Below are 15,876 nucleotides of genomic sequence, written 5' to 3' on the forward strand. Positions count from 1 at the left end.
AACTAAGGTGAGAGAACTAGTTAGTGACAAAGGGGATAAACAGCCGGATCTCCTGATCCCTAATTAAAAACTTTCTACTGTACCACCCAACCCTCAATTCTATTTCCAATTTTTTTTTTTTTGGCTGCATTGGGTCTTCATTGCTCCATGCTGGCTTTCTCTAGTTGCGGTGAGCAGGGGCTACTCTTTGTTGTGGTGTGCGGGCTTCTCATTGCAGTGGCTTCTCTTGTTGCGGAGCACAGGCTCTAGGCGCACGGGTTTCAGTAGCTGCAGCACGCGGGCTCAGTAGTTGCGGCACGCAGGGCCTAGAGCATGCAGGCTTCAGTAGTTGTGTTGCGTGAGCTCAGTAGTTGCGGCGTGCCTGCTCTAGGGTGCTCGGGCTCCAGTAGTTGTGGCGTGCAGGCTCAGTAGTTGCGGCGCACGGGCTTAGTTGCTCCACGGCATGTGGGATCTTCCTGGACCAGGGCTCGAACCCATGTCCCCTACATAGAGTATGAACTCTGCAAAGGTGGAAGGCCTGAGAAAGTTCAGGCAAATAAGTATGGGAGGGTGTGGGTCATCCCTTTCAGTATCCAAGGTGGAGGTAAGTCAGCTTACTCCTCCTTCCTCTCCCCTCCTCCTGAAGAGCATTCCTTCTGCTGCCATATAATCATATCTGGCCGATGCTTATTAACCTCACAATCCTATCATGTTTCATTTCCAAGGACAATAAACAACCTGCAGAGACACAAGTACCCGTGAGTTGCCAGGGTGGCTATTGAGAGAGTCCACCTCAAGCTGAGCTCATGACTACAACTGTTGCCCCTTTCTCCTGATCTGCATGCAGAGCTGCCTGAGCACTCCTGGGGCCCTGACTATTGTGTCCCTGTTTACTCTCCAGGCAACAGATGCTGAGCTTTCCTCACCTTCTGCAAACAGTGCTGCACATCATCCAGGTGGTCATCAGCTACTTCCTCATGCTCATCTTCATGACCTACAACGGCTACCTCTGCATTGCTGTAGCGGCAGGGGCTGGCATGGGGTACTTTCTCTTCAGCTGGAAGAAGGCAGTGGTAGTGGACATCACAGAACATTGCCATTAACGTCTAACTCTATGGTGTGGCCTTATCGATTGCAGTGGAAAGCAGTTCAAGACTGGAAGACAGGATTCCAATCTTCTCTTCTTGCTCCTTATCTACACACACACACACACACACACACACGCACGCCTGCTCAACAGAGGTTTAGCTTACAGTCTCTGAGCTAAAGTGGTAACCTCCCTGCCTTTTTTCCCTAATGAGCTGAGTTTCCCATTTCTCTTGAGGTGAAGCCACCCATGAGATGTCCTCTCCTCCCCCATTACCTTAGATCCAAGTTATATGTTCTTATCTAATCCAGGTAGCTTTCTATTCGATGGCTTGATTACCTGCTTCCTTTTTTAGTCTTCTGTTCTTATTTTTTTTTTAACAGTTTGCGAATTTGGTGGGTTTTTCCTGGGTCAGTGATGGAAATGGATTAACTTTAGCCAGGATTGATGGCAGGTGAGGGAGGGTCTTGCCCAGCTAAGCCCAGAACCCAAACTTAACATTTAAAAGTACGTTCTAGTCTTTGGGCTCAATGAGTGGGAGACAGATTGTGCCTTTCCCTAGGTGTGACGTGTTGAACTGAAATCTCTGTAGGGGGCAGAGAGGTGGTTTGAGCCTGTATAAATACAGGCCCAGACCTTGCAGGAGTGTGCATTCTTGGGAGGCTGACTCATCAACTTGTGTTCCCACTTAACATTTTGATTAGATTGAACTTGTCAATCAAAAAAAAGGACAATCAATTTGAGAAAATAGATATTTTAAAATGAAACCACTGACATTTTACTTTGACTTGGTACCTTCGTATGTCACAGCTGAAGTAAGCGTTTAAGTAATTTTCTCCCATTATTGTTTTCATGTGTCTGCCTCTAAACCAGTGGTTTTCAAGCTTCAGCATGCATCAGAATCACCTGGAGAGCTTGTTAAAGCCCTGATTGCTGGGCCTCCACCCAGAGCCCCCCAATTGCTATTTTTAACAAGCTCCCAGGTGGTGCTCCTACTGATGATCAGGGGACCACACTTTGAGCATCTCTGCTTTAAACTGAGGCAATATCACCTGGTGGGTGAGCTACCTGGTACTGGGCACAGGAATATGACTTGTTATTGGTTGGTGGTGTTTCTGGGCTTAACTCATGTACTAAATGCTGCTGGTCAATACTTAATCATTCCACAAACATTTATTCAGCCCCAACTGTGTTTTTGTGCCCAGGCACACAAGCACAAAGGGCTGTAGCCAAAGTAACTTTTATTAGCATGTATGAAATCACTAGTCCTTATTCTTAAAGATCTGTAATTTCTTGGAAATGGCTTGAAGGTTGAGAATCTTTGATCTGCAATGTAAATCAGCCAGTCATGGGTTGGAGGGGCAAAAGCCCAGCCCTCTCTTTGGAGAGGCCTAGGGTGTGGTCGGCTGATGGGCATCCATGCCCACACCAGGCAGATCCTCACTCTCTGCATGACCATCTTTGTTACTCTCGGGGGGACTTAATTAGATCACAAGTGGCCAAAAATACTTTCCTCAGTAAGAATCACATTGGATTTTTATTCTGTTGTTAGTCTATGCCACAGTCTTGTTCCCAGTCCAACCTACCTCTGTAAAGTGACTCTTCCTGTGCTGGTATATTAAATCCTGCCCTCCTTGGTGCTAGACTCCAGTTGTGCCTCAGGGCAGGAGAGACAAAACACAGCTATCCTGTTGGCCTCTTGTGGTTTTGAAGTTTGTACTTTCTTTGTTGGTGCCAGTTAAATATTGGAGGGCGAGAAATGTGTACTTCCGTGGCTTTGAACCAAGAGAGGGTTATGAGCTTACTGGATCGAGGTTAAAATCTAAGAACCAAAATTTTATGTTTTTCTCTCATTCCAACCCCTTGTAGTGCTGATACTTAGCATAAGTAAAGGGAATGACAGGTACTGATAAAAATCCAACATTAAGGTACAAATAGCCTGTTATTGCCTCAGAAGCCAAGGAATAATAAAACCCTGAGAAATCAATGTTTAGTAGTGACCCGGGTACTCTCTAGAAATCTTGACATGATCTGTTATAAAATACTCTTTCAGGAACAGGACCTTATCAGTAAGGTAAGAAAAATCAAGGCCAGTTTAGACAAAATGCTGTGAATTTCAAACTCTCAGAGAGAAACATCAGTTTGGGATAAGTCTTCGGGTATTCAAGATAGAGTCTCATGAAAAACCTGAATTGTAGTGATCTTGAGCTAGGTTGCCAAAGGAAGAAACTAGCGAGGAAAAGAAAAAAAGTAAAGCTTAAGTTCTATCTTTCTTGAGCTCTTGGATTGTGATAATATAATGATCTTGTTGACTTTCATTTCTGTAACCCTGTTCATTTAGAATTTAGTGCCTGACTTCTTTGTTCCTTTTGAATCCAAATTTCTCTTCCTCCTGTTCACAACTAGGAGCTGTATCCCCATATCTTTGGCCCCTTATTCTGCTCTCCTTTTCCCTTTCTTTCAGTTTTTTATCCCATGTGTCTGGTTTATTAAATCTCCCTCACCCTCCTGATGCAGTGGATAATGCTGTGCAGTAGATGTGGATATAGATACCAGCCAGAAGTTTTAAAACTTGATAGAGACCCTAGGCACACTTTGAGGAGCAATTGTCCCACTGGAATTTCTATAAGGCTGAGTAAGGGGCTACCTGGTACCATCCACAAAGTTACAGCATCTTAGGTGCCGTCTCCAATCTATGCTGGAAGAACACTCAGCCCCACACTGCCCACAAACAGAGTCCTCTCTGTCCACCAGGGAATTAGAGATGAAGGTTTCTTCACTACTTCTATGGTAGGGTTGTCTGGAATTCCCTTTTAGGCTGTGGGGTACTGGTTTTGGGTTCTAGCCACAGGGGTTCCTTGTAGAAGCTGGAAAGGGAGTTAGCAGGGAGTACACTTTCATGTCATTTAATGTTGATCCTGCCCTCTCCATCTGCATCCTTCAGAAGATACACCTAAAGATACAGAGTCCGCATTTGATATAATGCCTTAATCATTGGGTCTACAATTAATGTTGACTGTTTTAGATTGTAAGCTCCTGGAGGGCAGTATTGCTGTAGTAGGAATGTTTTAACAGTGTCATGTGCAAAAGAACAAATAAATATTTTGATTTTGTGATTCTATGCATGTCTTCTACCCAGAGTGACATCAGAATAAGTGGTCTCATCATTGTCCACATGGAGTCTGGTCATTATCATCGGTTTTTAAGATGTCCACCTTTTAGGTGGCGTGATCCCTTTATGTTTTCATCTCACTCTCCTCCTACTCTCCTACTCTACATGACAAGCCTTGTACATGCCAGAAGATCTACATGACCTTTTGCACAGGATACAGGGTCTTCATGAAGCTGCAGTATCTCAGTATACCAAGGATTCCTGAATTTAAAAGCGAACTTGTCATATGATCGCTTCCCTGTTTCTGCTGTCAGGCGAGAGGCTAGGAGTTGGCTCTGCCTGTCCACTTTGTGCCAGAATGGTGGTGTTTTGTCCCTTTCCTGTTGGCCCCCAGATGGGCATCTTGCCATTCAGCACCCCCCCTGACTGTTGTGTGATGAGCATGGGCTTTGGAGTCAGGTACACCTGGCTTTGACTCCTAGCTCCACCACTTACTAGAAGTGTGACCTTAGGCAAGTTATTTTAATAATCCCTAAGCCTTAGTTTTCTCATTTATAAAAAGGCAATAATAGTACCTATTTTAATTAATCTCCTGATTATTGTCACTCCAGCTTTCAGGAAAATGAAAGGTATGTGCTTCTGGCTGCAGTTGGTATCTCTTGACCATCTTCTTGGGTTTGGGCAACCCAGAAATGAACACCAGGACCTAAGAAATAAAGAATCAATACATGTGATTTCAGTGGTGTCAAAAAAGATTTACAGGGAATTCCCTGGTGGTCCAGTAGTTAGGACTCTGCGCTTCCAGTGCAGGGGGCACAGGTTCGATCCCTGGTTGGGGAACTAAGATCCCACGTGCCACGGCCAAAAAAATAAAACGACTTATAGCTGCTCAGATTTATTACTAATCTGGTAACTGCCTCATTCTTTATAAATAAAATAGCATGGATATTTCCTGAGAACTGAAACAGCAACCTCCCACTCTACCCCGAGGGAGTGAGACCTACTAGTGGGAGACCAGGAAAGCAGTGTAGCAAGGAGGTTTAGAAGCACAGGTTCAAAAATCATTCTGCCCAGGTTCAAATCTCAGCTCTATCCCTTAACAGCTGAGAATTAGTTTTGCCTTTATAAAATTAGGTTAAAGTACTCACCTCGTAAGAGTTAAAGATTAAATGAGATTATCTAAAAAAATTTTTAAATAAAAAATAAATGAGATAATCTGCATAAAGCACTTGGTACAGTGTCTTCCACCCAGACTCCTCTTGAGTATTGGTATCAGGAGGCACCATGGTTTCATGCTTCTGTGCCTGTTCATGCTGGGAAGTCACAGTGACATGTTGAAGCAGTCTTATTTGATCCTTTTCTTTTTTCTTTTGCCCTTCCAGACTGAATTTTGTAGGATTCAAAATAATCAAACTCAATTTCCTTATCTGGAGCCCATTCTTGCTGTGTTTTCAAGATTGAATGGAAGGTCCCAGATAAAACTGGAAGAACAGGTCTTGTAAGAATGGTTGGAGGAAGAAGGGAAACTATACATCCTCTATTCCTGCCTCTCTCCCACATTCTTACTTCGCAGACTTAAACTGCCCCAGAAAGGCTGGGTAAAATCCTGCTAACAGGTCTCTTTGGAACTGATGATTCCAGAGGTTCTTGCTACCACAGTTAGCAGTTCCCAGCAGTTGAATTAAACAGTGAGAACAATAAGACATGATTCTAAATTGGCCTCTGAGGTGCCTCGCAGATTGGCTCGTCAGAAAAACTTAGGCGATTTGGGAAAGGAAAGAAAACTGGAATGACGGTAATACTGATACTCCACTGCCTGTCCTCCCAAAATTACACCCAAACTGGTTACAAAGCCATTCTGTAAAGATACTGGAAGTCCACAACTTGATCGAGTTTATACAAAATCATGAGAATCTAATCTCCACAAGGGCAGGGATCTTTGATTTGTTCACTGATGTTACCAAGTGCCTAGAATGGTACCTGGCACTCTCAATAAATACTTGTTGAATAAATGAGTTAAACAAAAATTAGTGACAGGGATCAACTGGAAGTGTTCTGTTTAGGGTCTTTTAATAAAGATGGGAAAAATGATGTAGCAATTTAACGGTGCTATTATACTTCATTAAGGATGTCACACACTTTTCCAAAAATATATTTATTTTTAAAAACAAAAATCAGACAAGTTTTATCGAGTCAGATTTTCCAGAGACAAACCACAGTTTGAATTTCAGCTTTCAGAGTGAAAGTTAAGCATCAGCAATCTCATGCAGAAGTATCTCTCTCTGCAGGACGTAAAATATTCGGCTTGACTGCAAGCACTCAATTCTCTAAATCTTGTTTGTATTTCTGCCATCACTTTACTCCATTCCAGGGCTCTGCACACAAGATAATCCACCTCTAAAATTCAAAACTTCCAAATTGAGATGAACGATTGGTGGGCTTGGGTTGGGGTTTATAACCAATTCGATCATTAATCATTTGTTCCCTGCCCTTGGGGTCACTGCCGAGCCCAATGGCACCTTCTCCATCACTGCCTCCTACAACATCCACATCTTCCTTTTGTTTCTTACGGGTCTGAAAGTATAAAAGTTTTAGTATTAAGGCAATATTCTATTCATTAACAAACATTTATTTAGCATCTACCATGTATTAGGCACAGGGTAAAGGATAGGGTTTGGGTCTACAGAACAATAAACTGAAATCCTAGGTTTAGATGGTTAGGGGCACAAGGGGGATACACGGATATAGTGATAAAAGATGTAACCCCTACCCGCCAGGATGTCACAGTCTAATAGGGAAACAGGTAAATAGACCATTACAACACAGGGTGATCAGGGCTATGACACAGGAATGTCCACACAAGAGATGGAAAAATAAAGCGACCAGTAAAACAATAACCACCAGAAATTAACAGCTTAGCTGACACCATGAGATTAAATGTAATGCAGGAAAAGAAGGTTTTGTGCTATCTTATCATGAGGCCTGATTTGGGGAATTCATTTTGTTTTCAGATAAAAGGTTTGGCTCTTAAGCCACAAGTAACTGCAGAATTCACAAAGTCTGTCTCAGTTTGCTCATTTTCAAAGAGAAAAACTAACACCCCACAACTACCACTACCTGAGAGTTCCTTACCAGAAGAATGGCTCCACTACACTAATCCCTGGAATCACTGCTATTCTTCACCACTTACTGCTGAACTGTGAGCATTTAAATGCCAGTGTCAAAGTATTATAGTGAATAAGTGAGGTATTACTTTTTATATATATACAAACATAATGACCTTCCTGAGTTACTCTCGAGGCTACATTACCCAATAAATAACATTAGAAAGTTCTCCCCAAACACCTTTGTGAAAACAAGTTCTAAAAGGCACAGGATGATATCGTTTCATCTTATAAGCCATGAGAAAGTTGGAATATCCAAGTAGAATGAAATCATTTAAAAGGCTTCCCACTATGAACAACTGCTGACTGTTTCAAAATCCAGAGTCGGGCTTCCCTGGTGGTGCAGTGGTTGGGAGTCCGCCTGCCGATGTAGGGGACACGGGTTCGTGTCCCGGTCCAGAAGGATCCCACATGCCGCGGAGCGGCTGGGCCCGTGAGCCATGGATGCTGAGCCTGCGCGTCCGGAGCCTGTTGCTCCGCGGCGGGAGGGGCCACAGCAGTGACAGGCCCGTGTACCGCAAAAAAAAAAAGTCCAGAGTCAGGGCTTCCCTGGTGGCTCAGCAGTTAAGAATCTGCCTGCCAATGCAGGGGACACAGGTTCAAGCCCTGGTCCGGGAAGATCCCACATGCCATGGAGCAACTAAGCCCATGTGCCACAACTACTGAGCCTGCGCTCTAGAGCCCGTGAGCCACAACTACTGAGCCCACGTGCCACAACTACTGAAGCCCATGCGCCTAGAGCCCATGCTCCACAACAAGAGAAGCCACCACAATGAGAATCCCGTGCACGCAAGAAAGAGGAGCCCCAGCTTGCCGCAGCTAGAGAAAGCCCGTACGCAGCAACAAAGACCCAACGCAGCCAAAAAAATAATAATAATAACCAGAGTCATCAAAATGTAATCAAACTAATTTCAGTAACAAATGAAATACCAGTTTTCTACTGTTTTTATTTTAGTGCAGGGCAAAAACTATCCCTCTCTCCTAAGTTGCTCTAAAATGGGTGAAACCCATTGGATAACTGCCTTTAGTAGAAAGACTAAAAACAACAAAAATACCTAGGAATAAATTTATACCTAGAAATAAATTTAACTAAGAAGGTGAAAAGACCTGTACACTTAAAACTATGAGATATTGTTGAAAGAAACTGAAGAAGATACAAAGGAATGAAAAGGTATTCCATGCTCATGGATAGGAAGATTTAACAGTTAAAATGTCTATAACTACCTAAAGCAATCTACAGATTCAATGCAATCCCCATCAAAATCCCAACAACATTTTTCACAGAAATAGAACAAAAATTCCTAAAACTTGTATGGGACCACAGAAAACCCCGAGTAGCCAAAGCAATCTTGGAAAAAAAAAAAAACAAAGCTGGAGGTATCACACTCCCTGATTTCAAATTATACTACAAAGCCACAGTAATCAAAACAGCATGGTAGGGCTTCCCTGGTGGCACAGTGGTTAAGAGTCCGCCTGCTGATGCAGGGGACGCGGGTTCATGCCCCGGTCCGGGAAGATCCCACATGCCGCGGAGCGGCTGGGCCCGTGAGCCGTGGCCACTGAGCCTGCGCGTCCGGAGCCTGTGCTCCGCAACGGGAGAGGCCACAACAGTGAGAGGCCCGTGTACCACAAAAAAAAAAAAAAAAAAAAAAAAAAAAAAAAACCAGCATGGTATTAGCAGAAAAAGAGACACACAGATCAATGGAACAGAACTGAGAGCCCAGAAATAAACCCTCACACGTATGGATAATAGATTTATGACAAAGTAGCAAAGAAAATACAATGGAGAAAGGACAGTCTCTTCAATAAATGCTGTTGAGAAAACTGAACAGCCACATGCAAAACAATGAAGCTAGACCACTATCTTACACCATACACAAAAATTAACTCAAAATGGATTAAAGACTTGAATGTAAGACCTGAAACCATAAAACTCCTAGAAGAAAACATAGGCAGTATGCTATTTGACATTGGTCTTAGCAGTATCTTTCTGAGTATGTCTCCTCAGGCAAGGGAAACAAAAGCAAAAATAAACAAATGGGACTATATCAAACTAAAAAGCTTCTGCTCAGCAAAGGAAACCATCAACAAAATGAAAAGACAGCCTAACAAATGGGAAAAGATATTTGCAAACAATTTATCTGATAAGGGGTTAATACCCAAAATATCTAAAGAATTCATACAACTCAACAACAAAAAACCAGACAACCCAAGAATCTGAATAACCATTTTTCCAAAGAAGACATACAGATGGCCAACAGGCATATGAAAAGATGTTCAACATCACTAATTATCAGGGAAATGCAAATCAGAACCACAATGAAATATCATCTCATGCCCATTAGAATGGCTACTATCAAAAAGACAAGAAGTAATAAGTGTTGGAGAGGATGTGGAGAAAAGGAAATCCTCACACACTGTTGGTGAGAATGTAAACTGGTGCAGCCACTATGGAAAACTGTATGGAGGTTTCTCAAAAAATAAAGAGTAGAACTACCATATGATCCAGCAATTCCACTCCTGGGTATATATCCAAAGAAAACACTAATTCAAAAGGGTAAGTGCACCACCATGTTTATCGCAGCATTATTTACAATAGCCAACATATGGAAACGTAAGTGTCCCTTGACAGATGAATGGATAAAGAAAATGTGGTGTATATATATACACACACACACACATACACACAATGGAATACTACTCAGTCATAAAAATTACTTCAATTAAAAAAAAAGTAACTCAATAGTGAGCTGACTCTGCAGAGTCAAAGTTCAGTATAAGACTAACACTTTATGAGACTCATTACAACTGAAGTGTGAGCCATAAAGGACACTTCAGGAAAAGAGCAGAGTGTGCATAGGCACTGAGATTAAAGATAGCTCAGCAGTGGAAGATAAAGTGGAGAGATGACCAAGGACCAGATCACAAAGGGCCTTACATGCCATCCTAAGGAATTTGGACTTTATTCTGAAGGCCAATAAAAGAATTTAAGTCTTGTCAATGGACATCTAATACCATGGCATAAGGCTATACTTAAAAATACATATCGGGGCTTCCCTGGAGGCGCAGTGGTTAAGAATCCACCTGCCAATGCAGGGGACACAAGTTCGAGCCCTGGTCCGGGAGGATTCCACATGCCGTGGAGTAACTAGGCCCATGTGCCACAACTACTGAGCCCGTGCTCTAGAGTCCACGAGCCACGGCTACTGAGCCCACGTGCCACAACTACTGAAGCCCGCGCGCCTGGAGCCTGTGCTCTGCAACAAGAGAGGCCACCACAGTGAAAAGCCCACGCACCGCTTCTCACTGTGGTCCCTGCTTGCCGCAACTAGAGAAAGCCCGTGTGCAGCAACAAAGACCCAGTGCAGCCAAAAGTTAATTAACTAATTAATTAATTTTAAAAAATACATATTGAACTCCTACTATGTACTAGATGCTGGGAACTCAACGGTGGAGAAGACAGACATGATTTCTGCAATCAGGGTTCCTAATGTAAATGATTTTACAATAAACAAACAAATCATTATAATTTATAATAAGTGCTATGAAATAAAAGAATAAAGTGCTTTGAGAGACCCTAATGAGATGGAGGCAGCATGGGTAGGAATGATACACCTAAGTTGGATAGGGTCAGAAGAGGCCTTTCAGACTGAGGAAGTGACATTCAAACTGAGACATGAAGAAACAGGAAGCACTCCAGGCAGAGGAAAATAATATGTGCAAAGGCCACGAGTTATAAATAGTTTGGCATATTCAAGGAAATAAAAGAAAACCAATGTGCCTAGGGTACAGAGGGCAAGGCAAAGAGTGACAGAAGGTGAAAGAACATTTAAAAGCTTGTAGGCCATGATAAGGAACTGAGGTTTTATTCCAAGTGCAGGAAACCACTGAGGAGTTTTAAGCATGAGAATGACATGATCTGAAATTTTTTAAAGATCATTCTAGACACCTGATGGAGAATGGATTGAAGACACAAAAATGGAAGTAGAGAGACAACTTGGGATGCTACTGAAATTGTACAGAGTGAGTTGATGGTTATTTGGACTAGGGTTCTAATGGTGGAGATGAAAAGGTATGGGTAGATTCTAGAAATATTCTGGAGGTAGAGCCAAAGGATTTATGGACAGATTGAATACAAAAGGTGAGGGAAAGGGAGAACTCAAGATTGACTCTTAGGTTTGTGGCTTGAGCAACTACTTAGATACTGACATAGGGAACTCTGAGGTGAAACTGGTTTGAGGAAGAAATCAAGAGTTTTTTGTTTTAACATGTTAAGTATGGTTTGCTGAATAATGACCTCCAAAGCTATCAGGTCCTAATCCTTGGATACTGTAACTGTTGCCCTGTATGTGAAAAGGGTCTTTGCAGATGTGATTAAATTAAGGATGGTGTGATGGGGACATTATCCCGGATTATCTGGGTGGGCCCTTAATGCCAGCACAGGTATCCTTATAAGAGGGGGCAGAGGGAGACTTCACAGACAGAAGAGGAGAAGGCAATGTGATCACGGAGGCAGACACTGGAGTGATATGGCCACAAGTCAAGGAATGCCAGCAGCCACCAAATACTGCAATAGTCAAGGAATAGATTCTTCCCTAGAGCCTCTGGAGGGAGCGTGGTCCTGCTGACACCCTGATTTTGGATCAGTGATACCGATTTCAGATTTCTGGTCTACAGAACTGTGAAAGCATAAATTTCTGTTGCTTTAAACCACCAAGTTTGTGGTAATTTGTTACAGTAGCCACAGGAAACTAATACATTATGCTTAAGATGCCTGTAAAGCATCCAGAGATTCCGAATAAGCTGTTGGTATAAGAATCTGGAGTCCAAAAGTTAGAGTTATTGTTTTAAATATTCCTAACGGTTTGAAAGTTGCACTCTTACCTCCAGGTCCTTTCGAATGCTTTCAAACTCCTCAATGTCATCAAGCTTCAGCTCCAGACGGGTTGGTTTTCGTCTCAGCATAATGAAACCAACACTAAGGGACAGACCCAGTGAACTATCAGCTGTTAAAAATGGCAGAGAGGAGAAAAAATTGGAAGGGATAAATCTCAGCTACAAATATGTTCAATTTGTAAGCATGCACACTAAAACGAATGGTGATACAAAAGACTCATTTGGATCCACACATTGACTTCTAAGTCTTTAAGTGTATAATTATTACAATTTTATTACGTGATGGAGATTGACCACTCTGTAATTCCCAAAAGCTTTCTTCCAGAACTTAAAATAGCAAGGTGCCTGTAAAAGAGGATTCTAGGCAACAATCACTTTAATCTCATGCTCCATTCACAAAGAAATACTCTAGCTAAGAGAATAAAGTTAAAATATCACATTTTAATTCAGTACAGTTAGTAGGAGAGTATACAAACCATTAAATTTGATCAACAACAGTACGTGGGAATTATGAGAGATTTGTGATCACTCCCGAATGCTAAAATAAGTTTACTAAGTCTTATGAAAACTCCCTCTAACTCACCAATTCACAGGGTTATCCTCAGGGTCTAAATAGGTCCTAAATGGATAGGTCATTCATTAAACAAACAGTTCTTATGCTCCAGCTACAGAGTTAAGAGGCATAGTCACAGTCTGTGGGGAAAACAAACACAAAAATGGAAAATTGCAGTATACTGTAATAAGAACTCTGATGTGGGTAATGCAATGGCATCACACAGACACGCAATCCAGTGGGGTGAACAGGGATGTGGAAGACTTCCTAGAGGAGATGATGTCTTAGTTGCCTTGTGAAGGGCAGGCAGAGAGGATTAAAGGCATCCCAGGCAGAGAGAACAAGTACGCACAGAAGCTCAAGAGAACACTCTAGAATCTGAAAACCCAAAGTAATGCTTATGCTTTAAAAAAAAAAAAAAGAAGAAGAGCTGGGTTTTTTTTGTTTTGTTTTGTTTTTTTGCAGTACGCGGGCCTCTCACTGTTGTGGCCTCTCCCGTTGCGGAGCACAGGCTCCGGACGCGCAGGCTCAGCAGCCATGGCTCACGGGCCCAGCCGCTCCGCGGCATGTGGGATCCTCGCGGACCGGGGCACGAACCCGCGTCCCCTGCATCGGCAGGTGGACTCTCAACCACTGTGCCACCAGGGAAGCCCAGAGCTGGGTTTTTTAGAAGAAAATAAAACTCCCCAACTGAGTTTAAAAGCTGCTGAAGGCATCATCTTTATATTTTCACAGCATCCAGTAGAGAATGTCTGCAATAACCAGCCATTAAATGTTCTGTTGAATAAACTGGCTACACTCTTCTTCCACTGCAGGGGGCACGGGTTTGATCCCTCTCCAGGGAACTAAGATCCCACATGCCGCAGCAGAGCAACCAAAAACAAAAGTCAGCCTCCTGTGAAAATTATATATAGGTCACATGGTGAGGATTAAATGAAAATGATGTAAGTGAAGGCTCCTTTAAAATATGTACAGATATAAATTATTATTACATGTATCTAGGATATAGCTAGGGACTGTGAAGTATACAAAGGAAGAAATGTCTCCTTCTACCACGAAGCTTGGGACAGATACAAGTGATGTTATCAACACGAAACAATGACACATTACATTTCAAATTGCTTTGTACTAAATCAGATACTATCTTTTTTTTTCTTTTATTATTTTTTTATTGGAGTATAATTGCTTTACAATGTTGTGTTAGTTTCTGCCGCACAGCGAAGTGAATCAGCCATACGCATACACATATCCCCTCCCTCTTAGACCTCCCTCCCCCCCATCCACCCAACTAGGCCATCACAGAGCACGGAACTGAGCTCCCTGTGCTATACAGCAGGTTCCCACTAGCTATCTATTTTACACATGGTACTGTATTTATGTCAAACCTAATCTCCCAATTCATCCCACCCTCCCCTTTCCCCCCATGTCCACACGTCCATTCTCTACGTTTGCCTTTCTATTCTTGCCCTGCAAATAGGTTCATCTGTACCATTTTTCTAGCTTCCACATATATGCGTTAATATACAATATTTGTTTTTCCCTTTCTGACTTACTTCACTCTGTATGACAGACTCTAGGTCCATCCACATCTCTACAAATAACCCAATTTCATTTCTTTTTATGGCCGAGTAATATTCCATTATATATATGTACAACATCTTCTTTATCCATTCATCTGTCGATGGACATATAGGTTGTTTCCATGTCCTGGCTATGGTAAATAGTGCTGCACTGTTGGTGAGAATGTAAATTGATACAGATACTATCTTGATTCCAAAGTAGACAAAAGGTAGAGGAAGCCAAGTTCCAAGGGGGGAGAATGCTTAAAAGAAAAAACAGGGACTTCCCTCGTGGCACAGTGGTTAAGAATCTGCCTGCCAATGCAGGGGACAAGGGTTCGATCCCTGGTCCGGGAAGATCCCACATGCCGCGGAGCAACTAAACCGGTGCGCCACAACTACTGAGCCCACGTGTCACAACAACTGAAGCCCACGCGCCTAGAGCCTGAGCTCCGCAACAAGAGAAGCCACCGCAATGAGAAGCTAACTTTTCTGCAAACTATGAAAAGATCGCCACTAGGGAGCAGTATAGAGTAATGGGTAAAAGTGCTTGTTCTGGAGGCGAAAGGGCAGAGGGCGCAGATTCTAATCCCATCGCCACTGCTCTTGGACCATCAGCTTCACCTTTCACTAGATCTTGGTTTCCTCGTCTGTACCTGTACTCTATTGTTGTATGGACTGAATGTCGTATTGCAGCGTAAATTCCTGTAACATAACCTGGCATTTAGTAAACGCTCAATAAACAGGCATTATTATTGTAATTGTCCTCGGGGAGTGTAGGGGGCTCTGTCCAGCTCGGGAAACACCAATATTTTGACCATCTCCACCCCCGACACGGGGACAAAACCTTGTCTTGTCCATCTCTGAAGCCCCAGCACCCAGCGCACACAGGGCTGTGCAGAGTTGCTAGCGTGCAGTTTACCTGACGCCTCACATTCATCATCTCACTCTGAGTAAGATAGACCGGGCTGAAGACAGCAAAAGCAGGCCTTGGCTCCTCCGCCAGGTCTTTATTTTCCTTTGGCGCTAGAGGGCTCTTCGAACTTATTCTCTCGCCACTGCCCAAATCCACCGAAAACCCACCCAGCTCAGAAGAAACCGCCGAGAGAACTTCCTGACAGCGGAAGAGAATAGCACTCCTTCCGCAGTTCCAAGGCCGCACTCGCTGGTCCAGGGCGAGGGTTTCCATGGCAACACGGTCCTTCGCTCCCGTAGGACTTAAAGCCCCTCGCAGGGCCCGGAGCAACAGCAGGCCCCGGAAGCCGTCTATTCACTCCCCGAGTTCAGTCCGTAGCCGCGCGACTCGCCGCACCTACCTCTTTTCAGACCTGTTCAGCCCCTTCCCGGAACCTCGGCGCTCACCCCGAATCTCCGGCTAAGCCAACTGGACTACACTTCCCAGACTGCTCTGAGTCTCTCTCCTTGCAGAACCCCGTCCCCCGCGTGCTTTTCTCGGAGGCTCCACGGAACAAACCACTCGACGCGCCCAGACTCTTTCCTACTACGATTCCCATCATGCTCCACGC

The 15,876-nt window shown here is 43.4% G+C and overlaps 2 protein-coding genes across 6 annotated transcripts in view; one reads left to right on the top strand and one right to left on the bottom strand.

Moving 5' to 3' along the window:
• SLC31A1 (solute carrier family 31 member 1) overlaps positions 1-4,187 on the top strand; it is a 29,737-nt gene extending 25,550 nt beyond the window's left edge. For both annotated transcript variants that reach the window (XM_082624609.1, XM_082624610.1), the window contains one exon: positions 881-4,187. In XM_082624609.1, coding sequence (XP_082480735.1) covers positions 881-1,082 — 202 coding nt within the window. In that variant the 3' untranslated portion in view covers positions 1,083-4,187. The remainder of the gene's footprint in view (positions 1-880) is intronic.
• Positions 4,188-6,317: 2,130 nt separating this feature from the next.
• CDC26 (cell division cycle 26) lies at positions 6,318-15,871 on the bottom strand. 4 transcript variants are annotated; one of them, XM_082624670.1, is made up of 4 exons: positions 15,667-15,871; positions 12,822-12,931; positions 12,227-12,320; positions 6,318-6,752 (listed from the first exon to the last, which is right to left on the bottom strand). In XM_082624670.1, exons 2-4 carry the CDS (start codon positions 12,872-12,874, stop codon positions 6,576-6,578), a joined length of 324 nt encoding a protein of 107 aa, XP_082480796.1. In that variant the 5' UTR covers positions 12,875-12,931; positions 15,667-15,871; the 3' UTR covers positions 6,318-6,575. The 4 variants fall into 4 exon arrangements, with proteins under 4 accessions (XP_082480796.1, XP_082480799.1, XP_082480798.1 ...); XM_082624673.1 differs by having other exon boundaries at positions 12,227-12,348; positions 15,667-15,869; XM_082624672.1 differs by lacking the exon at positions 15,667-15,871 and adding an exon at positions 15,434-15,638.
• Positions 15,872-15,876: the final 5 nt, after the last annotated feature.

The sequence above is a fragment of the Mesoplodon mirus genome, assembly GCF_964341445.2.
Source record: "Mesoplodon mirus genome assembly, chromosome: 1".
NCBI classification, from domain to species: Eukaryota; Metazoa; Chordata; class Mammalia; order Artiodactyla; family Ziphiidae; genus Mesoplodon; species Mesoplodon mirus.